The 27,965-nt window shown below is 45.9% G+C and overlaps 1 protein-coding gene across 2 annotated transcripts in view; it reads left to right on the top strand.

Moving 5' to 3' along the window:
- BCL9 (BCL9 transcription coactivator) overlaps positions 1 to 27,011 on the top strand; it is a 116,795-nt gene extending 89,784 nt beyond the window's left edge. Inside the window, exons 3-10 of one of the 2 annotated variants that reach the window (XM_036768470.1) lie at positions 5,390 to 5,468; positions 11,720 to 12,006; positions 12,766 to 13,082; positions 14,071 to 14,260; positions 14,680 to 14,779; positions 18,307 to 20,548; positions 21,840 to 22,100; positions 24,589 to 27,011. In XM_036768470.1, the coding sequence (XP_036624365.1) occupies positions 11,954 to 12,006; positions 12,766 to 13,082; positions 14,071 to 14,260; positions 14,680 to 14,779; positions 18,307 to 20,548; positions 21,840 to 22,100; positions 24,589 to 25,706 (4,281 nt within the window). In that variant the 5' untranslated portion in view covers positions 5,390 to 5,468; positions 11,720 to 11,953 and the 3' untranslated portion in view covers positions 25,707 to 27,011. The remainder of the gene's footprint in view (positions 1 to 5,389; positions 5,469 to 11,719; positions 12,007 to 12,765; positions 13,083 to 14,070; positions 14,261 to 14,679; positions 14,780 to 18,306; positions 20,549 to 21,839; positions 22,101 to 24,588) is intronic. The other variant, XM_036768471.1, reaches the window with a different exon arrangement.
- Positions 27,012 to 27,965: the final 954 nt, after the last annotated feature.

Below are 27,965 nucleotides of genomic sequence, written 5' to 3'. Positions count from 1 at the left end.
CAAGGTTTTCTGTACCTAACTATTATGCTGGTTACCCTCCCTGGTATTTTTATACCAGTGTTGAAGAAAGATTGGCTCCATCCACTGGTGCTCTCAGAGAGGAAAGCCATTTGAGTGGTTGGCTCATCAGGAGTTCAGAATAAGCTAGGAATGGAATCCTGAGGGCTGAATTCCTGCATCACGTTCTAGGCTTTGCTGCTGTGACTTTTACTGAGAGCAGAGAACTGAAAATAGTTCACCATGATGGGTTGATGATGAGTGGTGACCTGGTGAGAGATCGTTGGATGTTAACACAGAAATCACGTGAATAATGTCGATATTCTTGGTTTTGAATTTGGTCAGATGTATGAGTATTGTCCCTAGTGGATTGGCCACCTTGTTGAACGGGGTGTTTGTGCAGGATTCAGTGGCATATCCTAGCTAGGAGTCCTGTGATTTGAGAAATCAGAAGGACACTAAAGAATTGGGTCCAGAGAGAATCTAAGGCTTAGTTCCCATTCTCTTTTCCCAAACTTGCGAGATCTGGGCATGGCTCCACTTGTTCATCACCCACGCTCCCTTCAATCCTTTGCAGTTTGGCTCCCATCCCTATCATGCTACTGAAACTGTTCTCTCAAAGGTTGCCAAAGGCAACCCCCTCCCCCAATAACCAGATTAAATGGCTTTCTCTCAGTCTTCATCCCCTTGGACTTCTCTGCAGCCTTTGATATGGTTAACTACCCCTTTCATTCAATAAGCATTTCATTTCAGCAGTTGTCCTATATGTAAAACTTCCAAATATGGAATGATGACCCTTCTAAGCTCCAGGCTTTTATTTCCAACTGATCACATGTTCCTCTTTAAATCCCTCTCATCTGTGGCACCACAATTCTTTTAGGTTGTCCTGCTCCAAATTGAAGCCCGTCATCCTATAGATCCCATTAGTTGCCAAATCCTTTGGATTCCACCACCCCAGTATAGTCACATCCCCATGACCACTGCTTTAGTTTAGGCCTTCATTCTCTTTTCGTTAGACTTTTATAGTAGACTTATAACTGATCTCCCAGCCTTCAGTCTGTATAACCCCTCTAATTAGCCCTACAGATCAATCTAATTCATCCTACAGATCAATCTTTTTGGGGGGGGGCAGGGCAATTGCAGTTAAGTGACTTGCCCAAGGTCACACAGCTAGTACATGTGTCAAGTGTCTGAGGCTGGATTTGAACTCAGGTTCTCCTGACTCCAGGGCCGGTGCTCTACTCACTGCACCACCTAGCTGCCCCAGATCAATCTTTTTAAACTACAAGTATGACCAAGTTATTCCATACCTCAGAAACCATCACTAGGTTCTCCATTGCCTCTTGTATGAAGGCAGAACTCTGCATCCTGGCATTAGAGGCTCTGCGTGATCTAGTTCCCTTTCCAGCTATAGAATGCCTCACTTAAGGTGTACCCCATGCTCAACCTAAACTCTCCTAGTTGTTATATCCTGAATACATCCCATACTTGATGGACTCTCTATGTTTAGTTGTGCTAAACATCCTCCCTTTTTCCTCACCCAGCTTCAGCTTGTTGGAATCCTACCTAGCTCCAGTCCTGCTACCTCCATGAAATCTTTTTATTGTGCCAAGCCCACAGTAATCTCTTCTTCATCTGATCTCATTGCACCTCCTTCTCTTATGCACATATTAATTGGAAAATTATAGGATCCCACCCCCAGCACTACCCAAAGTAGGAATCCTATTTCTAACAAGTGGATATATACCCTCCATTTAAAAATAGTCCAGTGATGGGGAATTCATTCGTCTCAGCAGGTAGCCTACTCCAGGTTTGGATAGTTCTAACTAATTTTTAGAAGAACTTTTGTTGTTTTGTTTTCAGTTTTACTTACCTAAGATTTGCCCACTCGTAATTCCCGCCTGTTGGTTCTAGATTTGTCTTTCTGAGCCAAAAGAGTAAGTCTAGTCTCTCATACGGATTCCAGTTGGTAGGGCATTGGTTTGTGTTTGTGTCCTACACCCCTATTAGAGGATAAACTTCTTGAGTTTAGGGACCTTGTCATAATTTCAGTCTTCATCTTCCTTGACTTCTTTGTCATTTGACACTTTTGATCATGACCTCCTGGATAGTTTTTGGCTTCAGAGATAGCATAATCTGTTTCTTCTACGGACCCTAACAGCTCTGCTGGCCCCTTAGGTTGGGTGCTCCCCATGGTTCTGCTCTTGGCTGTTCTTATCTTTGCTATCCTCATTCACTCTCCTAGATGAAACCACTAGCTCTGTGTGCACTTGTGCCTCAGTTTCTGTGTCCTGGTCTTACTTCAGAGCTCTAGATTCTTATTTCCATCAGCCCATAGGATGTGGCTGCTAGCATCTTCAGACTCGGCATGTCTAAAACCCAGGTGCTTCACTTTTCCCAGCCCTTCTCTGCTCACCCACCCGCTTTCCCCAAAGGAGAAATCTGTTTGTCTTTCTGATTTCACTGTTTTGTCAACAGATCACTATGTATCTGGTGATTCACTCTACATTCAAAACCCTGATGCCTTATAGTAATGTCCAGACCCTTCAGCCTGGAATCTCAGCCCTTCCAGAATCTGTTTCCAGCCCTAACTTACATTACTGTCTCTCCTCTACTTGATGGTCTAGTTAGACTATACCCCAATCACAGTGAATATGGCCTGCATTTCCCTAACTCTTTGGTCTGATGCTGTTCCCTGTGTCTAGAATGCTTGCCACCATGAATCTCTACCTGTTAGGGTGCCACTTGTCCTTTGAGCCCCAGCTTAAATATGTTATCTTCAATGAAACCTTCCCTAAAACCTCTACTGAGATAGGGTTTCTCCTTTGAAATATAATAGCATGTTATTTGGAATTCTTAAATACTTTTATTCTAGTTTATATTCTAACTGTACTGGTTTTATCTGTCCCATTAGATCTTATGCTCCTTGTGGATAGAGACTGTGTCTCATTGCCCTTTTTTAGCTCCTTTAGTAGTAAACACAGGCTTTATTGATAGTAGGTGCTTACTAAATGTGTATTAACTCAAATGAGACTCATTGCCTGCAAACCAATTTGCTAGGATTTTTTTTTAAACAGTTCCCAGCAATATATAATTGAAGAAAGGGAGAAAGATTTTGATTTCTACCTATTATTCTCATTAGCACAGATAATTGAGTATGAACTAAAGTGACTAGAGAGAGACAGAGTTCTTGAAAGGTTTTTAGAGTTCCTCAAAAGTCAGTCTCTAAAGTAAAATGGCTCTAGGACTCTCTCTTCCAGTTAGAGATGCATGAGACAGCAGGAATTTAGTCGGAAAAGACTATCTCCATATACTTTTTTTTGGAAGTTTGTGCTGAATGGCCTTGTCAACCAGACAAATTAAATTGGAATACCTATTTCATACAAATCGCTATACTGCTGGAGAGTGTTTTACTAAGCCTTAGCCAGATACCTGAGATGAAGGCTCAAAGAGGACCACTTCAATCAATCCTTACTTGACAGATCATGGTGTTGAACATTCCACCATTCCTTCAGAATTCAATAAACCTTTAAGTACCTATTAGGTGCAGAAGTCTTCGCTTAGTCCTGAAGGAGATTTCAGTCCCGTGGATATTAAGTACCTAATTTGTGAGTTGTACCATCAGGCAGTACAGGAGATCCAGAATTTTTAGGTAAGCTCTAGTCCCCTTCCTCGTGGAAAGATGTTGAGGGAGGTATAGTTCACAGACTGTTCCCTCTACCCATGATTGAAAGATAAATCTGAAGTTTTTAGTATGGGTGATTGGATGGTTAGAGCTACCTTTGAACCACAACAAAAAAAAAGTCTAAAGGAGAACAAGGTTTTGAAGGAAGGATAATTATTTACATTTATGTAGCAGTTCCAGGTTTGCCAAATGCTTGGAATACATTATGCCATTGGGCAGTAACAGACCTGTGAAATTAAGGAGTCAGATGTTATCTTCATTTTACAGGGTGAATTGAGGCTCAGATTAAGTGACTTGGCCAGGGTCTCACAGCTAGTTGGTGACAGAGATAGGCCCAGAGCCCAGGTCCTCTTGACCCAATCCAGTGCTTTTATCTTCTGCCAGATGATGAATTCAGCTGTCCACTTGTTGAGTCAAAGGTGCCAGGAGGACTTAGAGCTGAAGACATGGAATATGAATTTGAGGCCCCTTGATAGAAGTTGTTGATGGAGATGTGATACAGGACCTGATTGTTGAGAGAGTATAGAAGGAAAGAAAAGAGGACCAAGGGCAAATTCTTGGAGAATATGAAGAGGAATAAGCCTCAGGATGACCAGAGAGCAAGAGTGGGCAGGGAAGGGAGGAAGGAAGTAAACACATGCTCTGTGCCCGGCACTGTGCTGATCAGGAAGTGCTTTACAAAAATGACTTCAGGTGAGTCTCCCAGCAACCCTGGGAGGGAAGTCAGAGAGAAGTGAATCAGGAGAGCTTGGTGTCCTGGAACCAAGGATGGGGAAGTGGTCAACTCTAAACTCAACTGAAGAAAAAGGGAGTTGTCAACAGTTTCCCGTGCTGAAAGGTCAAAGAATATGAAGACCAAGGAAAGACCATTGGTTTTGGCATTGGGAGATCACCGATCTTTGAGATGGTGGTTTAGAGTAGTAGGGGAGAAAGCCAGATTGCAAGGGCTTCAGTAGAATAGGTGGTAAGAGTGGAGGGAGTGAATGTCAACTACTCTGTGCAGAAGTATGATTGTAAAAGAGATGAGAAGGTAGCTGAAGAGCGGCTATCAAGATGGAGGAAAGGATTTTGAGATTGGGGAAGCATTTGACCATAGCTGTGTGGCCTAGGAGCAAGAGAGGAAGCAGATGGTGAAGTTTCCCCAGGAGTCAGTATTAGCCAGAAGAAAATAGTAGGTTCAGTGGGAATAAGAGAGTGAGAGAAGGGGAAGAGAGGAAATCGCAGTCTGAAAAGTGACTTTCAAAGGCAGGATCTTGGAGATGGTGGTGGAAGAGACAGCTGGTAACTGGAGTGAAGCTGAGAAATTACAAAATCAGAGTGTGAGGTCTGTCCACAGGTTTTATTGAAGTAGCCTGAGCATCAGTTTATCTTTTTAACAAGTATTTATTGAGCATCCACTGTGGCATAACAGGGTTGAGTGGAAGACTGTGAACCAAGTGCTAAAGGCTTTCTCCACTCCCAGGCCCCAAATGCTGAAGGCTTCCCAGAGAGGATGGACGTGGAAAAGACAAGTGGTGAGAGATTTGGCTGGTCCGGAGAGTAGATATCAACTCTAACAATGGAGAGGGACAAATGGGAACTTCCTCTTCAGTTGCTGTGCCAAAATAAATGGGATTTGCCTTTTTCTGGCAATACTCAGTGACCAAATGGTGCTGTGAACAGTTTTGTTTTCTGCTCACAGGTTTCTTTCTCATATTTCTCTTCTAGGTATGAGCATCTTTTGAGGAAAGAAGTTCTGCTCTATTTCCAGGATGAGCACGGCTGTATCGTGACCCCAGGGGTTTGGGTGAGTGTTTTAAAAGAAGGATGACCCTTCAAGTAGAAGTTAGCCTCACTTTGTAACAAGTGTGGCAGGAAAGAATTTGATTGGATTTGTCAGTCACTTTCAAACCTTGATAGAATGTACTTATAGGCTTATTGTTTTTAAAAGTTATCCAGAGATCTCAGGAGTAGGATAAGTCAAGTCCACTAGTATTCATTAAATACCTACTGTGTGTAAGGCATTGCGCTAAGGGCTGGGGTTACAAAACAAAGCAAAAAAAAACCAGTCCCTGCTCTCAAGGAGCTCACAGCCTGATGAGGGAGACACCAAACAAGCAACTATGTACAAACAAGCTACGTACAAGATAAACTGGGGATAGTCTCACAAGGAAAGTACTAAGATGAAGGAGGACTGGGAAAGTCTTACATAATGTGGGAATTTCTCTGAGATTTGAATAAAGCCAGGGAAGTTAGAAGGCTGAGATGAGAAGAGAAAGAATCCCAGGCATGGGGACAGTCAGGGAGAATGCCTGGAATCAGGAGATGGGGTGTTTTATGAAAGGAACAGCAAAGAGGCCAGTGTCAAGAGTAAGTGGAGGGGAGTAAAGTGTAAGAAGACTGGAAAGGCAGCAAGGGGCCAGGTTAGGAAGGGCTTTAAAAGCCAAACAGTATTTTATATTTGATTCTAGAGACAACAGGGAGCCACTGGACATAATTGAATAGGGAAGGGTGAGGTAATATGGTTAGAATGCCCTGAGGAAGATTTATGAACAGTTGAGTGGAGCATGGATTGGAGTGGGGAGAGACTTGAGGCAGGTAGATCCACCATTGGGCTATTGCAGTATCCCAGGTATGGGGTGACAAGGGCCTGCATCTGGGTAGGGGCAGTGTCAGAGGAGAGAAGGGGGCATTTATGAGAGATGTTCTGAAAGTAGATTTGATGGGACTTGACATCTTATTGGGAATGGGGGGTGAGAGAGAAAGGTTAAGGGAGATCTTAGGCTGTGAGCCCAAGTGACTAGAAGGATAGTCTTACCTTCCACTGTAATAGGGAAGTTAGGAGGAGGGAAGGGTTTTGGTGGAAAGATAGTAAGTTTAGTTTTTGATATGTTGAGTTTAAGATATCTACTGGACATCCACTTCAAGGTATCTAAGAGGCAGTTAGAAACTGAGACTAGAGGTCAGGAGAGAAGTTAGGGCTGGATAGTTAGATCCAAGAGTCATCAGCATACCAATGGTAATTGAAACCATGAGAGATGATGAGATCACCAACTTCAGTAGTATAGGAGAAGAGAAGAAGGCCCAAGACAGTGGTAGGGGACCCCCAGAGTTAGCAGGCTTGATGCGGATGAAGATCTAGCAAAGGAGACCGAAAGAGCAGAAGGACGGTAGGATGAGAAGTAGAGAGCAATGTAAAAAAGACCCGTCAAAGGCTGCAGGAAAAGCCAAGAAGGATGAGTATTTCCAAGAAGCCAGTGGATTTGGCAGTGAAGAGGTTATTACCAACTTAGCAGGGAGCAATTTTGATTGAATGACGAAGTCAGAAGCCAGTTGTACACAGGTGTTTGTTCTCAGAGTTTAGCCACAAAAGGGAGGGGAGATGTGGGCCCATAGCTATTGGGGATGGACAGATCAGGGGAAGGTTTTTTGAGCATGTTTGTAGGCATTATGGGAGCACTCTGTAGATAAGGAGCGATTGGGGATTGGCGAGAGAGATGGGGTGATGGAGGGCAAATGGACAAGATGACAGCTGTAGCTTCTCTTGTTGTCATTTAAATAAGTTAAAACACAGGTGGAAACTTTAAAATGCTAATTTAAACATTTGTGGTAGAAGTAGAAAAATAGATAGGAGAGCTACCAGTGAGTAAAGGACAGTGTGGCCTAAGGAATAGCAAGCCAGCCTGCAAGACCTGGTTCCAAGTCCTGCCTCTGACATGCCAGGCATGTGATCCTGAAGAATGGTGAGAGATCAGCATTGCTAAAAGGAACTCACTTCCCAGGAGTTCCCTCCATCAGTGAAATTGCATGTTAGAACCCAAATCCCTAACACCTCATCTTCAAACCTGCTGTTTATTGGAGTAGCTCTGTCTTCTGAGAGGATATCTCAATAACTGCATTAGGGAAATCCCTCCTGGACTCGAGCCATCTCACTGAGACAGATGTTTGCTAGTGAGACAGCTGAGCACTTGGGCATCAGCCTGCACACATCCTTCAAACTCAAGCTTCTTCAGGATGTACAAGGCCTGGAGAATCTCATTGTTGTCCCCTTTGGGTGGACACATGTCAAGGAACTTGTAAATAGAAAAACCACCTATTTGAGCCAGAAATCTAGGATGTCTTTTCTTTGCTATTGACTTGAGATGGGTGCATAAAAAACTACATATTATTCTTGACTTTATCTTTGTATGGTCTTGCACAAATGATTTCTCCATGTTGGGTCTGGATTTCTATCTTCAAACCAGAAAGTGAGTGATATGAACATGGGTTAGGAGATGAATTTCATTCCCTTTTTAAAAAATAAATTATTGGACTAGTCATTGAGAGGAATCCCATAGATGTAATAGACTTGGATTACATCAAGACATTTGACAGAGTGTTTCATGATATCCTTATGAAGAAGATAGATGATAGTATAGTTAGATGGATTCTTCTCTGGCCCAGTGACTTGACCCAAGGAATTAATGATTAATGGATTGATGTCAATCTTGAGGGAAGTTTCTAGTGGAATACTCTAGGGATCTGTCTTAACATCTATTATGTTTGACATTTTTATCATTGACTTAGAGGAAGGCCTAGGTGTACTTACCCAATATTCAGATTACCCAAAACTGGGATGGATAATAAATATATTTAATGACAGAACTAGGATCTAAAAAGCTTTCAACAGGTTAGATTGAGAGGCTAGTTCTAATAATATGAATATAATTGGGATAAGTGTAAAGGACTACCCTTGGATTCAGAAAACTCAACAGTGTAAGTATTGGGAGGGTGTAGCTTCAACACATTGAAAATGGTCCAGGCTTTATAGTGGACTTCAAGGTCAGTAGGAGCCAGCAGTGTGATACGGGAGCCACGTAGGTAAAGTAAGTTAAGAGTGCGTTAATACTAACATGATATCTAGAAAGGATGGTCCTTCGGTCCTTTGCCTAGGAGCTTGTAATTAACTTAGGGCACCACGCTGAAAAGCTTTAGCCCCTCTGCAGGAGAACAAGGATGGCTAAAAGACTGGAAACTATGCTTGAGGAGGAATGATTGGAAGAAGTAGGAGGTGTGTTCTAGAGAAGAGAAAGAAGACAGCAATGGGACAGACTTTTCACTATGGTTTTCATTAGACTCTCAGGATTTAGAACTGAAAGGACCTTCGACATCATTTAGTCTAAACTTTTCCTATTACAGATGAGGAAGTAAGGCCCAGAGAGATAAGGTGTCTATCCTAACCTCACCCAAATAGACTGAGATTTGAATCCTGTTTCTCTGGCCCCAAATCTAGTGGATTTCCCACTGCGTCTAGCTTTGTGTATCCAAAGAACAGGATAGAGAGATACAGAACCCAGAAAGGGGATTGATGATGGGGCTCAGACAAAGGGACTTTTGTTCACTGGCAGGTCAGATTAGGTGACCTCAGAGGTCCCTTATAACTCTGATGTCTCGGTAGGAAGAGCAGTGTCTAAAGATCACTGATTGTGACACCTGAGGCAACTTTGGAAGTCAAACATCTGTACAGTATTGGTGGCGATTAATAGTGGTAATCAGAAAGTTTGGGTGAATTAGTGTGGTCATTTCTGTAAAATGCTTTTAAGTTCTCTTAAAAGAAAACTGTAGGGGCAGCTAGGTAGTGCAGTGAGTAAAGCACCGGCCCTGGAGTCAGGAGGACCTGAGTTCAAATTTGGCCTCAGACACTTGACACTTGTACTAGCTGTGTGACCTTGGGCAAGTCACTTAACCCCAATTGCCCTGCCAAAAAAAACGAAAACTAACCCAAGTAACAAACATTTCTTTGTATGTTGCAGATACTCTTACATAAGTATTCATGGAGCATCTACCATGTGTCTAACACTGTTTAAGCGCGGTAGGGAATAGGAAAGAAACAGGATTCCTGCCCTTAATGAGCTCCTAGCCTCACTAGGGAGGCAAAACATAGATACACGGCACAGAAACTTGTCAGGAGGTAGTATATGCTCGGGTGGGTGATACTAACAAGTGCTGTAGGACAGGACTTCTTAAACTTTTTCCATTCAAGACCCCTTCTGCATTTCTTAAACTATAGGTTGCAACCTGATGTGGGGTCACGACCCACAGCTTAAGAAGTGCTGTTATAGGAGAGTCTGAAGGGTTGATGTCCTCAGCAGCTCGGGGGCAGGGACTACCATCTTTTTCCTTGTGTCCCCAGTGCCTAACATGTAAACCCAGCTGGGAGCTCTTACACATAGAAGGCGCTTAATAAAAGTTTCTTGTTGTTGAACACTGTGTAGGGTTGGTAGAGCAAACCTTATTGTTCCCATTTTCTCCAGGTTCCAAAGATAGTGGCCTTTTCACTCTACCAACTGTCTCTTCAGCTATTTAATTGATAACCTTTTTCCACCATTCTTTTCAATGCGTTGGTCCACAACACATTCTTTGGCCACTTCTTTGTTGAACCCTCCTATTAGTATGAAGAGAGCTGAAATTGATGGTTATGAAGTTATTCTGTGACCTCAGAGGTAATTTAACATTACGGATAAGGAAACTGAGGCCCATGGGAACAGGCAGTGATTTACCCAAAGTTTAGAGACACAGCTGGGACTGGAACCCAAATCATTCGATTCTAAGCCTCATGTTCTTTCTACCACTTCACCTTTGAAGTTTAAACCTACAGAAGTGGTGGTGATGGGAGGAAAATGAAAATAAAAATTAAATATAATGAAGGCCAAAATATACTCAGTATCCTATAGTTTCGGAGACAAGAGCTATAATTAATTTATTAGTTTAATTCCCTCACCTGTCTCCAGAATGCTGCTAAAATTTGTCCTAAGACAGAAAGAGAAAACTGGGGGATTTTTCTCGACAGATGTTTCATCCCCCTTGTTTGTAAATCCTACGTGAAATAGGTAGGAGTTGAGTAGGATTGTGATTTTCTAAATGGAGAAACAAATAGAAATAGACATCTAAGTGCCTCACTCCCAGCCCCACAATCAGTTATTGTTGACTTAGCCTGGAACAAACTCTCCTGTTTGTAGTAGAACAAGACCAGACAGGCTGTGGCCCTCGCTGTTTCTGGCTGCTGTCCCTGTAGCTGGTGTCTTCACCACCTCCACTTGTATTTGCCCAGTCAGTTAGACACGAAGAGGAGGAACAGGTGGAAATGATGATGATGAAGAAGCATAGCAGACCCACTCTGGGGTTCACCCGAGGCTTGAGAACTGGATCTTGGCTTTCTAAACAGGATGACCAGACTGCTGTGCTGTACCATGAAGGCACTCCCTAATATTGTTTTGACCTTTATATTTTGAATTAGCCTTGCAGATAAGCTCAGGAAACGTTTCAGCCTTCTGAAATGTTCTTCTACCTGCAAGAATTATGGATCTATTTGCTTATCCGTGCAATATTGTATTCCCTCCTGCTCTCCTTTGGATAAGAGAATATATACCCCATACTTAGCATTCCTTCTAGGACACAGATCCCCATTAAAATTTAATAAGGGTCATAGAAATTAGAGGTATAACTCACTCAATTTTGTATGGCTCCAACTTTTTTTTTTAGCCTCAACTGATTTTTATTTTATTTTTCCCCTCAATTTCATGGGTTGATTTTGTGGGCATGGGTTAAAAGCATGGTGACTTGAAATGAGGGAAGTAATTGGAGCCAAGTTTATTACTTTTTGTAAGGGTGTGGTAAGTTACCAGAGGTAAAACATCCAACTTGCCCATCAAAAGGAATTAAGATTGTCCCTGTGGGTTTGTAGTTTTATGTGGGGTCCAGTACTGATCAAGGCCTTGTTTCGGTGGGTCTAGGACACAAGGGCAGAAACACTTGATAGAAGTGGGCTTCTGTAGGGACAATTCTTTTGTAGATTCCAGACACCCAAATACGTGCAGGTGGGGAGGGAGGAGGACTTTATTTTGATAAGAGTTCCTTCTGGAACACCGTGTCCCAGAGGCCTTGGTGTATGTTGTCTCTTTTTTCTCTTCTTCTTGCTGAAGGAAGAGCTCCTTTTGTTTGGCCTGTCCTTTTAAATGTGTGATATCTTAACATCTCATCTAAGGGTGTTTTGTCTCTTCTGGGTGGCTTTCTCCACAGTGGGCCCTGGAGATGCGAGATCTTCCCTTGGCAGCAGGAAGCACTCACCTAGAGAATGCTGGAGCTGCAGGGGGAAAGGGCCCACTACCACAGCAGAGAAAAGCAAAAAGGAAAAAGGCCTAGGGACAGACAGCGCTGAGGGGCTCCCCCACAGCTGTGACTGCCGCCCCACCCCCCAAGAGGAGCTTGGCCAGCCGGTCCCCGTCTGTGGCTACAAGCTCAGGATTCCAATCAATGCATTCCAGTAACCCTAAAGTGAGGAACTCTCCATCAGGAAACACACAGAGGTAGGAGCCACGGGTACCCCGTCGGGGAGATGGGTTGAGGGCTTGGCCGATGATGGAGTGAGAGCTAAATTGGGAAGAGGGAGGAAGATGCTCTAGAGGTCAGTAAGGCTTCAGCAAGTTCAAAACTCAGTGACAGCTTTTTCACCTGCTTCTCTCTCCTGTCCTTCTCACCTCCCTCTCGTCCCACCCATTCATCCCTGGAGGGAAGAGAATCTTCAGCCTTCGTTCCTCAGAAACTTCATCTTGCTTCCTGAGCAGCAGCCCCCTTATCTCCTCTAGCATATTTGGGGAGGGATTGACATCTTGGGGAACTCCCTCAACCTGACTTTCATCATTGGGTTTTCCTTGTTCTGGCTTCCTAGAGGGAAGGTGGACTCTCCTCCCTGTTGAACCGTGTCCTCGGCCTGGGCATGGTGATCTTTGTGATGCCTTGTTTGTTTACTTTGAGCCAGTCTTAGTGTGAGACACTTCTTTATGTACATAGAAACGGTTGTCCTTTATTGACAGAAGCCCCAGAGATGGGGCCTCAGGGGACTGCAGTTCCTAGGACCTGGCAGGCCATACTGTGCCTTCCTTCCCGTTAATAGCACTGAGTTGAGGGGTGAGGGAGAAGGGAGAGAGAGGCTAACGTGAAACATAGGACAGTTTCTTATCCTTCCTTGGGTCTATGTTATCCCATAACAGCAACTGTATCTTCCTGCTCTGTGATGACAAGCTGCATGAGGAGTTTGACCTCCTCCTATTATGTATTTGTTTCAGTAGCCCCAAATCTAAGCAGGAGGTGATGGTCCGTCCCCCCACAGTGATGTCCCCATCTGGAAACCCCCAGCTGGATTCCAAATTCTCCAATCCGGGTAAACAGGGGGGCTCAGCCAGCCAATCCCAGCCATCCCCCTGTGACTCCAAGAGTGGGGGCCACCCCCCCAAAGCACTCCCTGGCCCAGGTGGGAGCATGGGGCTGAAGAACGGGGCTGGAAATGGTGCCAAGGGAAAGGGGAGAAGGGAGAGAAGTATTTCAGCGGACTCGTTTGATCAGAGGGACGCCGGGACACCGAATGATGACTCTGAAATCAAAGGTATGTGGGCCAGAATGTGCAGAGTCCTGGGGAAGCGGAGAAGGCCTGAGGGAAGGCACTGTGGCTGTCAATGCGGGTTCACCTCCCCCAGCTGCTGGGCTGAATGGCAGAGAATAAATATGCGCTCCTCATCATTCTTAACGGAGTTCTTCTCGTTTTCCCATACAGTGAGGAGCTTGAGGTGTTGTTTGTTCTGGAATTTTCTCGTGGGGCTGCAGATGGGCTGGTAATGAGTGAGCACGTTCAGGGAGGTTCCTTCCCCTTACGACATTCTCCTTGGGTTTTCCTGGCATCCCTTCTGTTGGTATAACCACACGGAAGCCAGTAGTTCCAGTTTGTGGATGCATGTTGGAGAAGTTCCTGTGACACACCCACCTCTTCGCCATCAGATTCATCTTCCAAAACTCGTGCTTTGTGCCCTCTGGTTGCCACTTTGTCAGACTTGTAGGCACAAGAGGAAGCCTTAATGGCCCTGGCATGAGTCCGGGCTAGTCGCAGCCGATTTCTGAGTGGTAGGAAGGAGGGACTACATGTGGCAGAGGGTTGGCAGGCAACCCAGGTGGAGTGAGTCAGGAAGGAGGGGAGGCTGAGGCTGTTGTTTTTATTCTCTGCCCCTTTCCCAACATGATAACACCCAAGCCTGTTAGCTCCTTTTTTTTCCTGGTACTTGACCTGTGCCAGTGAAAGGAATGACTAACCAAGATGTGAATGTCAGATTTCAGGGATAAAAGTGTGACCTTTCCCTATAAAATCAGGCCCCGACCATGTGAATTGGAATGAGCAATTTAACCATAAGGATGATTGAATATTTCCATAAGAGCGAAATTGGTTTATCTTAGCAGGACATTTCTGGAAATGCTAAAAGTTGGTTTGGGCTACAAAGCAACAAATTCTGGGAATGGGGAGGGGAGGAAGAATTTTTTTCTTTTCTCCTCTTTCCCCTTCCTGTTTCTTCCTGAAACATGCATGCATCTCTTCTTTCTTTTAGAGTGTAATTCTGCGGATCATATAAAGCCCCAGGATTCCCAGCATCCCGCACACTCCATGACTCCTGCAAATGCTTCAGCCCCGAGGTCTTCCACCCCCTCCCATGGCCAGACAGCTGTGCCGGAGCCAGCTGCTACCCAGAAGACACCATCCAAAGTGGTTTATGTATTTTCCACTGAGATGGCCAATAAGTGAGTAGTTGTCACGTGCACCTGGCCATGGTTTGAGATTCTCGAGGTCCCCATTCTCATTTACATCCTGGTTTGGAGCTCTTCAGCTCAACAGCCCCAGAGCAATAACTGGGTGCAACAGAATGCCTTGTTCACCTGGCCCAGGCTGGCAGCTTGGAAAGGCAAGGGACTTTCTGGGTCCCCTTCCCCCGCGCTGGCAGGTAGAGAGCCTGGGGACAAGGGTCCTCTGGAATAGAATGGCAGCCCTTCCACCCTGGCCTTTCTGGTGCCCACCCCCTTTTCTTTCCCTCACTGTCACAAGCCCATTACAGGAATGGGATGACAAAAAAGCAGACTTGCTCTTTCCCCCCTAAGTGTGGCTTAAGCTGCTGCCAGTGCTGACGTGCTCGGGGTGTGACGTCTCCCCTCCATCCTTGCAGGGCTGCCGAAGCTGTGCTGAAGGGCCAAGCTGAAACGATCGTCTCCTTCCACATCCAGAACATCTCAAACAGCAAAACAGAAAGAAGCACTGTACCTCTGGTAGGGACAGTGGGCGGGCAGGGGCTCTTGGGAGGGATGGTCACTTGTGTTCAAATTTCAGTCCATCTCCTGACTGCCCATGTGACTTTGGGCAAGGGACATCATCTCTCTGGGCCGTTCTCTTCATCTGTAAGTCAGGGATATCTAACTTCCATCTCTAAATTCAAGATCCTCTGATTCTGGTTCTCCCGGGGGGATTCTGGTAGTTTGTCTTGTGCATGCGCTCACTTCTTGCAGTAGGTGGCGCAGTGAATAGAGCACTGGTCCTGGACTTAGGAAGACCTGAGTTCAAATTCAGCTCCACTTACCTAGCTGTGTGTCCCTGAGGAAGTCACTTGGCCTCTGTTTGCCTCATCTATAAAGTGGTGATCGTAACAGCACCTTCCTCCCAGGATTGTTGTGAGGAAAAATCACATAATATTTGTAAAAAGGGCTTAGCTCAGTGTCCAACACGTAGTAAGTGCTACAGTCAATATTGGGGAACAGAGGCTTCTTTCACTGCATCTGTTTTCTTCTGCAATGTTTTCTTTATGTCATGCTGGCTGAGCATAGAGCAAGGCTTCAAACCTCAAGTTGACCAAAGGACCAGGAGAAAAGCCTCAACCAAGCCCTGCATCCTCACCCTCTCCCACTAGCATCATCATTAGCATTCGTGTAGTTTGAAGAATTGCACCGGCTTTGCCAGATCCTGTCCTGTGTACGACCCTCAGAACAGTCCTGTAAGGCCGGTGCAAATGTTGTCAGTATTTTACAGAGAAGGAGATTGAGGCTGAAAGATGCCAAGCTGCTCTCCCTGAGCCACACAGCTAGTACGTGTCCGTGGCAGAATTTGAACCCCAGTCCTCCTGAAACCACGTATGGTATTTTGTCCATTGTACCAGCTAGTAGCTTCACTGGCTTCTGGTCGTCACAGTAAGGAGAGTAACCAACCCATGTGGTTCTTAATTCTGTTTTGGTTTTTTTAAAGTGCTTATTGAACCCTTCTTTATCTGTCTCTAGGAAAAGTATCTGGAACTTGGTAGTAATTGTGATCAGTGAGCATTTATCAAGCACCTGCTGTTGTTCCAGGCACTGTGCTGTGGATACAAAGACAAAAATGAAACATCTTGCCTCAAGGCAGTTAGCATAGTACCAAGAACACCAGCTTCCTCATGAAAGGGCCCGGGTCCCGACGTCAGTTCTGCTACTTCCTGGTTATAAGGTCCTGAATACAAGACTGGGGGTTGCAGCACGTATCAGGTCAAATCCAGCATCTGCAGAGCTGCAATGCACAAGGGCCGCGCTGGGCCTGTTCACCATACCAGGGAGTATCCTCGGCCCAAGTATTTACAGTCAGGTAGAGGGACAAGGCATTGGAAAAGATCCATAATGATATAAAACTGAAGTGGTGATTTCAGGATGACAATAAGAGAGCTCTCAGAACAAGCAGTACCAACCTAGGCTACGTAGGACATGGTTCATAGGGCAGACCTAAGCGGACTCATCTCTCATAATCTGACACGCTTACCAATTAAGGTAAAGGGTGGTATGTAGAGTCGGAAGGAACCCGAGGCCAGCTAAGCCAGTCCAGAATTCCTTCAACCCCATCCCTAAAGTCATTGTCTAGTCTCTTCTTGAAGACCGCTGGTGTTGGGCACCCAGTACTCACTGGGGCAGCCCATTCAGATGACTTGTGGGTAAAGTTCCAAGCCCAGCCTCAAAGGGCTATGAAGTTTTCCTTCTCTAAAGCCTTCATCCACCTTCTGTAGCTTCTACCCTTTGCTCAACCCTTGATCTCTGGGACCAAGCAGAAATCAGCTCTTCAGTGAGCTGCCTGCAGACACCTGAAAGGCGTTTGTCATACCATCCTTAAGTCTTCTCTTCTCTGTAGTAAAGACTCCCCAATTCCTTCAGCGGATTCTCAGGTGACACGATTTTGAGGACCTTCACCTGTCTTGTTGCCTTCCTCTGCATGCTGGCCAGCTTACTAATTTCTTTCCTATAATTTGGCACCTGGAACTGATCATAGTATTTCACGTATGGTCTAATTAAGACAGACTCTTAGCTTTCTTGTTCTAGACTCTTTGCCTCCCTTAATATAGGCTGGAATGCGTTACCTGCTTCACTGACACAACATACTTCTGCCTCAGTAAACTCACCCAGATCTTTTTCAAATACAATTTAATCTAGCCACACTTCCCCCTTAGTGTGTGGAATGTTCCATTTATGGCCACTCAGTTTCATTGTATTAGATTCGTCCAGTATTCCTGCTTAAAGAAATCTGTTTTTGTATCCTGATCTGCCTCTGGAACACAAAGTGAAGGGAAACATTCAAAGAAGCATACATGTATGCCTGATCCATATGTGTGTTTAAATTCAAGAAACAAATCATATAAAAATTATCTATAATCATTAATGTACGAACATTGACAAATAAATACTCAAAAGATTAGATGAGGAGATAAGCAAAAAGGATGTATAGCTAAGTGGGTTGGAAATAAAACCAGCAAATAGCTGAGTGGTAGGTAGGCAGGATCAACGTCCATCCACAAAGTGACCAGAGAGTCTTTAAACGTGTTCTTCATTTGCATTTATGGGCTCTTTTTAATTTTCTGCAAGCTTAGCATTTAGATGAACTCCACATCCCTTTAAAGAAAAACGAAGCATATTCCAGTCATTTCTGTAGATTTCAGGATCCCTTACCTTTGTACAGGACTTAATATAGTGTCAGTATTTACTAAGTGATAATGAGACAGGGGGCCATGGTGTAAAAGCTGGTCTGCTACTACCCATTGGAAAGGACAGATCAAGAGACACCACAAGCTAGATGGCTGCAGATTTCTCCACGGAAGCTTCCTGCTGACAGATTAGCTTACTGCACTTAATGTGAAAATTCTTATCAAATATGGAATCAGTGATCACAAACTGAAAACAGAAACCAGGAGATAGAAGTCCCCTGGAAACTTGTGGACAAACACTCAGTAGTCAGTGTGCCAGAGGAGAAATGGAACCTGAGAGGCCCGCCTTGCCTGCTGCCCCCTGCTTCGAGCACTCTGTGAAGCGTGCATTCTTTTTCCATCAGAAATATGATTGACTTTTGATTGACAGGTGGAGGTCTAAACACCTAGCTGTAACTTTGAGAGAAACGGAGGTGTTAGGATCAACCTCCCACATCCTGGGAAACTAATCCTTCCCTGAGTCAGAAACACAGTAGTGGGAAATAAGGACACGTGATATCAGACCTGTTCCTCGAAACAGATACTCGAGTGTGTTGGCTCTGGCAGACCTTTAGACTCATCCAATCTAGTAGCACGCTGGTGGTGAAGCTGCTTCCTCAGCACGGGGGAGAGGGTGCCATTGCCTTTGGTGGGGAAGGCTAAGGAAAATCAGAGTGTCGCTGGGTCGTCTGTGGGTTGGCTACTGTGTCTGAGTCCTCTCCTGGGAGTGACCGTGGTCAGCGTAGGTGTTGTGGAGCTCCCAGCACAACTGACTTCTGATCACCTTGTTATTCTATTTACTAATGGTCTTTAAAACTTATTTATCCTCAGAACACACAGATCTCTGCCCTTCGGAATGATCCCAAATCACTGCCGCAGCAGCCTCCAGCTTCAGCCAACCAGGACCAGAATTCTTCCCAGAATACCAAACTACAGCTAACTCCTCCCATTCCGGCACCAGCACCCAAGTCCACCGCTCCTCCCTGTCCCCTGGATCAGGACAGTCCCGGAGTGGAGAACAAACTGATTCCTTCTGCAGGGAGCCCGGCCAGTTCCACGCCACTGCCCACAGAAGGTTCTGGGCCAAACTCTACCCCCAACAACCGAGCAATCACTCCCGTTTCCCAGGGGAGTAGTAGCTCTACCACGGATCCCAAAGGTCCCCTCCCTCCCCCTGTCTCCAGTGGGGAGCCGCCCTCACTGGGAGAGAACCCTGACGGGCTGTCTCAGGAGCAGCTGGAGCACCGGGAGCGCTCGCTGCAGACGCTCAGAGACATCCAGCGCATGCTCTTCCCTGACGAGAAGGAGTTCTCTGGGGCACAGAGTGGGGGACCCCAGCAGAGCTCGGGCGTGCTCGATGGCCCACAGAAGAAGCCAGAGGGGCCCATCCAGGCCATGATGGCCCAGTCCCAAAGCCTCGGCAAAGGGCCTGGGCCCAGGACCGATGTGGGAGCTCCCTTTGGCCCTCAGGGACACAGAGAGGTGCCCTTTTCCCCTGAGGAGATGGTCCCACCCCCCATGAATTCCCAGCCGGGGCCCATGGGCCCTGACCACCTGGATCACATGACTCCTGAGCAGATGGCGTGGCTGAAGCTGCAGCAGGAGTTTTATGAGGAGAAGAGAAGGAAGCAGGAGCAGGTGGCTGTACAGCAGTGCTCCCTGCAGGACATGATGGTCCATCAGCATGGGCCCCGAGGAGTGGTCCGGGGCCCTCCCCCACCCTACCAGATGGCCTCCGGCGAAGGCTGGGGGCCTGCAGGGCCAGAGCCCTTCGCTGATGGTATAAACATGCCTCATTCCCTGCCCCCAAGGGGCGTGGCTCCTCCCCCCAGCATGCCAGGAAGTCAGATGCGTCTTCCAGGATTTGCAGGAATGATGAACTCTGAAATGGAGGGGCCAAATGTCCCTAACCCTGCATCCAGACCGGGTCTTTCTGGAGTTAGTTGGCCAGATGATGTGCCCAAAATTCCGGATGGCCGAAATTTCCCTCCAGGCCAGGCGGTCTTCAGTGGCCCTGGCCGAGGGGAACGCTTCCCGAATCCTCCAAGTTTGTCTGACGAGATGTTTCCACAACAGCTGGCAGAGAAGCAGTTGGGCCTCCCCCCTGGGATGAGTATAGAAGGAATCAGGCCCAACATTGAGATGAACAGGATGATACCAGGGTCTCAGCGACACATGGAGCCTGGGAATAATCCCCTTTTCCCTCGTATACCAGTAGAGGGGCCCCTAAGCCCTTCCAGGGCTGACTTCCCGAAAGGAATGCCACCACAGATTGGCCCTGGCCGGGAACTTGAATTTGGGATGGTTCCCAGTGGCATGAAGGGGGATGTAAATCTGAACGTCAGTATGGGCTCCAACCCACAGATGATACCTCAGAAAATGAGGGAGGCTGGGGTGGGTCCTGAGGAGATAATGAAACTACGGCCAGGTGGCTCCGAGATGCTTCCCTCCCAACAAAAGATGGTGCCCCTGCCATTTGGTGATCACCCTCAGCAGGAGTATGGCATGGGCCCTAGGCCTTTCCTTCCCATGTCTCAGGGTCCGGGCGGCAACAGTGGTCTTCGGAATCTCAGAGACCCAGTTGGGCCTGACCAAAGGACTAACAGCCGGCTCAGCCACATGCCACCACTACCTCTCAACCCGTCTAGTAACCCTGCCAGCCTCAACACCGCTCCCCCTGTTCAGCGCAGTCTGGGACGTAAGCCCTTGGATATTTCTGTCGCCGCTAGCCAGGTGCATTCTCCAGGCATTAATCCTCTGAAGTCTCCCACTATGCGCCAGGTTCAGTCACCAATGTTGGGCTCACCCTCGGGGAACCTCAAGTCACCTCAGACTCCATCACAGCTGGCAGGCATGCTGGCAGGTCCAGCTGCTGCTGCTTCCATTAAGTCCCCTCCTGTCTTGGGGTCTGCTGCTGCTTCACCTGTTCACCTCAAGTCTCCATCACTTCCTGCCCCTTCACCTGGATGGACCTCCTCTCCAAAACCTCCACTACAGAGTCCCGGGATCCCTCCAAACCACAAAACGTCTCTCACTATGGCTTCCCCAGCCATGATGGGAAATGTAGAGTCAGGTCAGTACACTTTCCTTTCCTGTAAGTATATGGAGAGGGCAAGATTAATATAGCTTCTTCAGCACCATCTTGAGCAGCCAGGCCAAAAAGACCCCGTGATCAAAAGGAAACTTTGTGCATTTGAAAATACAGCAGTTTGGATGTTGGTAGATAGGCCCCAAAATTCTTTTTCATATCTATGATGTATATAATCAGGACTCCTCCCTCTCCTTTTTAAAGATGATCTATATTGTGCCACAGTCGAAGCAGAGGATGCTTTTACAAGGTCCTTTCTATTTGGAGCATAGGCATTACCAGGGACAGGAGAGGAGAGGGACGAATATGTCTTAGTTAACAAAATAATTTATATACATCAGGAGAACCTCATAGAAATGAGCTGGGTTATGTTTAAGACAATCGCCATTTATGCCAAAACATTATTCAATTGTGGATAAACGTGGCTTCTATAAGAAGCCAATGGTTTACTTCAAGATAGTACCCTCCCACTGAAAGATTGGTGATGAAGGAAGCAAGAGCCCAGCCTAGGCTCAGTGCAGATCAAAGGAGAGGGGCTGTTCGTGTAGTTCTAGCAAATGCTGACCACAGAAGCCACTGCCTCGCACTTCTTGGTAGACTGCTGTCTTCACATGTAAGACTGCATTCATTGGACTGGCTGTCACCAGTCGAGTTAGTTTTGTGAGCAGGACCAGAGCTGGTTAGTGGAGAAGGATAGTGATAATGTACTTATTAGATCCGTGCCGTCTCTACTGGAGAGAGGTCAGAGTCAAAACGATGTAGCGTATTCTTCCCATCAAGCTCAAGTCTTTCTCTTGCCAGTGGGCAGCATCTCACTAGGATGGTAGCAGTGCACTAGAGCAGCCCTTTCCATTCAATAATCTTTTTGGTTTCAGGAATTAGGGAAGAGAGCATGGAGAAAAATTAGTCAGTGCCTAGGATAAAGCTTCAGCCATGCCCACAAAACAAGGCAAATTCTAAACTGATTGAAAGAGAAATGTGCCCGTTTGTGTCTCGGTATTTTAATGGGGGTGATTTTCTATAAACTATCCTTCAGACTAAGTATTGACTAACATTTCTAACATAAAGTACCTTGTGTGTTTATCTTCACATTTGATTCATGCCCCCCAAAATTCCTCTTTTCTTTTCCCTTCCCTCTAGATGCCCAGAATTCTTTGAGGGAAATCTAGCTCATTCTGGATCTCCACATTCTGTGTATCCTAGAAACAAGCATCCTTTTTTTCAGGAAGGATCTAATTTTTTATCTCTTTTTTTGTATTGTTTTCTGTTCTCATAGGTGGTCCACCACCTCCTACTGCTGGCCAGTCTGCTTCTGTGAATATTCCTGGAAGTCTTCCCTCTAGCACCCCTTACACAATGCCTCCAGAACCAACCCTTTCCCAGAATCCTCTCTCCATCATGATGTCTCGAATGTCCAAGTTTGCAATGCCCAGTTCCACCCCTCTTTACCATGATGCCATCAAGACTGTGGCCAGTTCGGATGATGACTCCCCTCCAGCTCGATCTCCCAACTTGCCATCAATGAATAACATGCCAGGTAAGGAATTGGGGACAAAAGCTGTATGGTTACAGCTTAAGAAAAGAGGTTTCTTGAAGTATTTTCTTGGTAACTACGCTGTGGGAAGGTGAAAAGTTAATAGGCCCGAGTCATCTCTCTAAACAGGGCAGTTGGAGATATGAAACATATCCTCAGAGTGGTCTTCTTTAACTGGCGTCAAATAAGAATTAAAATGTCTTGACTGAAGTAAGATGCTATTTCTTTGCTAAATCCAGACTATGAAGAGAGGAGCTCTTAGAAGTCCCAGGGTGCGCTTGGATTAATTTCTTGGTCTATTTGGGGATTTGCCTCAAGTAGGAAACATGTGAAACAATTTCTTCAAACGCTGACGGGACCATACTGAGTTATGTAGAATTTCCCTTGAAAGACAGTTACAGGATGTCAGGCAGTGGATAGCCCTTATTTCTTACATGAACAAAGGCAATGAGAGCTCTTTCCTACGACCTGAAATCCCACGGGGTGTGTGGTGTAGTCAGGTTTTCTTCTTGCTACCATATCTGGACAGGCACTTTTTTAAAATTACTGAAATCATCTGAAAAACTGCCAAAAACCAATCTCCATTCCCACTTTTCAACACTTTACCTTCACTCTTCACTCTAAGAATGAACGAAACCGTCATGAGATGAAATGTCCTGGGTTGTGTTGAGTGAGATTTTGCTGTTAAGTACAGAAAAACCAAGGCTGTAGCCAATATGCAGCTCCATTCTGTTCGTTAGTCACAGCATTTGTTTAGAGGTCAGCATAAACAAGTTAGGTAAGATGCACTGTCTGGACACCACAACCCTCACCACTGTGACAGATTCCATCTCAAAAAATGTGAGTGCTATAGGAGCTACACTAGGAGTCTGTGTAGACAATTATCTGTTTGTGGGGAGAAGATTTAATTCCCCACCTTGCTAATATCACTGCTTTCCTACAAAAGAAATTGAACGCTTATAAAGCCCCAGCCCTGATAACAAGCAGATTCCAAGTGTGACCACTGAAAATAGTAAAATTGTGTTTAGATTAATCATTGCCCTTTTTTATTCATTTGGATCCTAGGGGTGGTCGTCTGATCTGTCCCTTTGCCTCCATATTTAACTCATTCCAGAGCTAATCGTTCCTGTTCTATTATTAAAGCTCTCCGGTGCCAGAAATTCTGTAATTCTTGGTTAAGTATGTCGAGAGTAAAAAAAGTCACACTTTCATGTGTTTCTTTTCTGAATTCCTGTACTAGTTTATAATCTGTAACATACAATTTAGCCTGATTTTCAGCCTTTTTTTTCTCACTACAATCTCTCAGTAAGTTTTTCTTTTCCTCCCAGTGCTTCAACTACCACCTCTGTGCAGATGACATATTCACGTATACACACATATATTTATATATACATACGTGCGTATATATAAATAAGTGGACACACACACACACATATTCCTGACTTCTCTCCCCAGTGTCAAGCACTTCCTGCAGAATGGCTCTGTCGGTCTATCCCGCCACATAGCCCAAACCAAGCTCGTCCTCAGTCTAAACCTGCCCCTCCCTCCAGCTCCACTGTCACCCTTGGGGTCACCTTCAGTTCTTCCTTCTTCCTCACCTCTCACAGCCCCCTTGTTTACCAGGTCCTGTCAGTTCTTCCACCTCAACCTTTCCTCTTTATTCTTCTTGTCACCATCCAACCATAGGCCCTCATTACCACTAGCTTGGACTGCTGGAACAGCCTCCTGACTGGCCTTCCCCTCTCTACTCGCTTTTCTGTCCCATCTGTCTCTCACACTGCTGCCCAAGGAAGGCTTCTGCACCTCACTCCTCTGCCCAGACATCTCCAGTGGCTCCCTGTGTTCTAGCAAACAAGGCCTTGCACAGTGTGGTAGCCACCTGCTTTTCCTCTTTGGTGCACGCACGCTGGACGACTTCCTTTGGCTCCCCGTGGTAGAGTTGACGCTGCTTTTTCTGGGCATTTGCTGATGTCTAGAATGCTCATTCTCCCCTTCTTTGCCCTGATGAATTTGCTTTAAAGACCCATTCAAATGCCACCTTCAGGAGCTTTCCATGATTTCTTCATCCTTTCCATACTGGGAGTCAGTAACCTTTCCCCCTAAACTTCATACTCCACTCTGATCTTGTAATTTTGTGTTTTTAGTATATTCATTTGATGTTGTATCTTACCCACATATGAAAGCAGGTGCTATGGCTGATAACAACCAGATCTCTGTCCTCCTCCCCCCACTCCACCCAACCTCAAACTGCTCTTCACACAGTGGGTGCTTAATAAATGATTCTCAGATTTTTCTCAAATAGTTTCCTAGTTCCTGGGATACAAAGCCAGTCCCCAGGGCTGGGCTTCGAGTGCTTTAAGAGCAGGGTACGAGTGGCTCTCAGATGACTCCCCCTCCCAAGCCCTGGCACAAGAAAAGAACAATAAACAGAATTGTTTCACCGGGCTCAATCTGACTGTGGACTCATTTGTCATCTCTCTTTCTTTCCTAGGAATGGGCATTAACCCCCAGAATCCTCGAATTTCAGGCCCAAACCCAGGGGTTCCAATGCCAACCCTTAGCCCGATGGGAATGACCCAGCCACTCTCTCACTCCAACCAGATGCCCTCTCCAAATGCTATGGGACCCAGTATACCTCCTCATGGGGTTCCCGTGGGGCCCGGTCTGATGTCACACAATCCGATGATGGGGCACGGGTCCCAAGAGCCTCCCATGGTACCTCAAGGACGAATGGGCTTCCCACAGGGATTCCCTCCAGTACAGTCTCCTCCACAGCAGGTGCCATTTCCCCACAATGGCCCCAGTGGGGGTCAAGGCAACTTTCCAGGAGGCATGGGTTTTCCTGGAGAGGGACCCCTGGGTCGTCCTAGCAACCTTCCCCAAAGTTCCACAGATCCAGCACTTTGTAAGCCTGGAGGCCCAGGGGGTCCTGACTCCTTCACCGTCCTGGGAAACAACATGCCTTCAGTTTTCACAGATCCAGACCTACAGGAAGTGATTCGACCTGGAGCCACTGGAATACCTGAGTTTGATCTGTCTCGGATTATCCCATCAGAGAAGCCCAGCCAGACACTGCAGTATTTTCCTCGGGGGGAGGTCCCAGGCCGAAAACAGCCCCAGGGTCCTGGGCCTGGGTTCTCACACATGCAGGGGATGATAGGAGAACAGGCCCCAAGAATGGGACTAGCATTACCTGGCATGGGGGGCCCAGGTCCAGTGGGAACTCCAGATATCCCCCTTGGTACAGCTCCGTCCATGCCGGGACACAACCCAATGAGACCACCTGCCTTTCTGCAGCAAGGCATGATGGGACCTCACCATCGGATGATGTCACCAGCACAATCTGCAATGCCTGGCCAGCCCACCCTGATGAGCAACCCAGCAGCTGCTGTAGGCATGATTCCTGGCAAGGATCGGGCCCCTGCTGGACTATATACCCACCCAGGGCCTGTGGGCTCTCCGGGCATGATGATGTCAATGCAGGGCATGATGGGACCCCAACAGAACATCATGATCCCCCCACAGATGAGGCCTCGAGGCATGGCTGCTGATGTGGGCATGGGTGGGTTTAGCCAAGGACCTGGAAACCCAGGGAACATGATGTTTTAAGCTGCTAAGACTGGATGTGCTGATCCTTGTCGAGATGAGATTCCAGGTCCTGAGAGCTGCTTTATGGGCTCCAGGAAGTACAGTTGGTCACGCAATAGGAGAACAGAGACCCGAGGGCTGCTTTGGAGGAAAGAAAAAAACAAAAAAAACTCGAATGTATGAATTTACCTGAAAACAAATTATTCATTTAATCAACAGGTGTGTTTTTTTTAAGATTTATTTTTTAAAAATTATTTTTGTGGACTTGGGTATCCCATGATGGCACCTACTTTTGAGACTCTGTAGCTGTACTTTGAGAATTGCCATTTGTCATGAGTTGCACCATTCTCTGTATGTTTACGTCCTTCGGACTGGCTTCTCCCAGGACTCTTTTTTTTTTGTTTGTTTTATTTGGGGTTTTATTTTTTTGTGTACTGTACTATATTGTAAAAGGGAATTTAGCAGAGACTTTAGTCTTTGGGGTGAGAGGAGAATGGGAATGAATGCCGGGCTGTTTACTTTAGGTGGAGAACCCATCGGCAGACCTTTGGACTGTTTTCTTTCAACTCCATTGTATAGAAAAAACCAAACTACGACCTCAGAGCAGAGTATTAATGAAAAGCACAAAAAAGGAACTAAGTTCAGCAGGGGGTGGGCGGGGGGAGGGGGCTTTCTTTTAAAGTAATAAAGTTTAGGACATTTATTTTTCTTTTCAGCTTGGGTGCTTGTCGGCACCTTCTGCCTCTTCCCTACACACAGTCATGGTCATAGTCATCCTCTCCTCTTCCTTGCCTACCCTCTGTAAATTTATTCCCTTCTCATTGTCTTCTGCCTTCCTGCCCTCCTTTTCTCTTTGGCAGCTGCAATACTTGGTGTTATTTTGGGGGAAAAAATAATCTAGCAGAGCCTTACCTTTTCCTCCATGCCTAGGATTCTCTTGGTGTCAGGAGGGAAAGACCGTCCTTGGGATGCTCTGGTGTTTTACAGTCGTCTTGATTCTCTTCTCTGCCTCTCTCTCCCATCCTTCCATTTCCCTTCTCCTCCCCCCCCCCCCAGTATTTTTTCTGTTCTTTGATTAGGAATCCTCCAAGTGATTTTATTAACATGGGAGTGGAACAGATGCTAAAAGCTATCCAGGATTTTTATTTGTGTGTGGGGTTTTTTTGTTTTGTTTTGTTTTTTGGGTTTGTTTTTTTTTTTAATTTGTGGTTCCTTCCCTTTCCTACCCCCTCCCAAGCGTAAAACGTTCTGTGTAACCTCCATTAAATTTGGTACAAAACCACTCGCCAGGGCTGTGGTGTCAGAAAAATAAAATATATTGTTTCTTACAAAGCTGCACTGTCTTTCTTTCTCACCCATTCTGATTGCTCTGTGCCTCAGCACAGAGGCGTGCTCGTTGCTATGTGCAGCACCAGCTCCAGGAAGTGTCTTCTCCAGTGAAATGTTCCAAGCAGCAGAAGAGTCAGTCATCTTGAGTCATCCTCCCAGATTGGGACCTTAGATATCCAGCACCCACCACTGCCCCATTTTGTAAATGAAGCCTGGATTTGCCTTGTGTCATGCAGCTGGGAACTAGGTGGGAGTAAAAACTCTGGCTCCAAAACCCTTCCAGGTGTATTTCCACATTATGGTGCTGCCCAAAGGGCCTATTCCAATAAGTCTACCCTGGGATTTTCTTCAAGGATACAAAATGGACTACATGAGTACTAGTGGTCATTTGGATAGCTTGTGAAATTTTTACTGTTGCTTTAAAGACAAATTATCCAGGATTATTTCTGTAGTATGTTACTGTGGACCAAACGTTGTGGTTTCATAATTTTTCTCCCTCTGCTAGGACCATCAGGTGTTATGGCCTCTCTCCTATCCACTTTGACTCACTTCCACCTCCATATTCTCCACATACCAAGTAAAACATCCTTACCCATCTGCCCACTTTCTCCTAAAAGTATACATTTTTACACACATTACCTTGACCATGTATGGCCCTACCTCCCTGGTTATCCTTTCTGGATAGGTCTGTTGAGCATGCCTTTGTGCAAGCCATACCAGAAGTTATAAATCTGTATATTGCTTGGATAGGTCTGTGGTTTCATCATTGTGGGTGTTCCTATTGATAGAGATGAAAATCCAGGTTTTTTTCACTTCTATTTTAATCTGGTCCACATCCTCTTAAATCCTTCACAGGGCATCCATACAGTGTGTTCAGGAATGTCCCGTAGCTCTAGTCAGTGAATGACAGAATTTACTAAATGCAGGGGAAAAAAATGGAAACAGTATAAG

This window comes from Trichosurus vulpecula, chromosome 7, assembly GCF_011100635.1.
Source record: "Trichosurus vulpecula isolate mTriVul1 chromosome 7, mTriVul1.pri, whole genome shotgun sequence".
NCBI classification, from domain to species: Eukaryota; Metazoa; Chordata; class Mammalia; order Diprotodontia; family Phalangeridae; genus Trichosurus; species Trichosurus vulpecula.
Note: the sequence above shows the minus strand (reverse complement) of the source record. Positions and strands in the feature narration are given on the sequence as shown.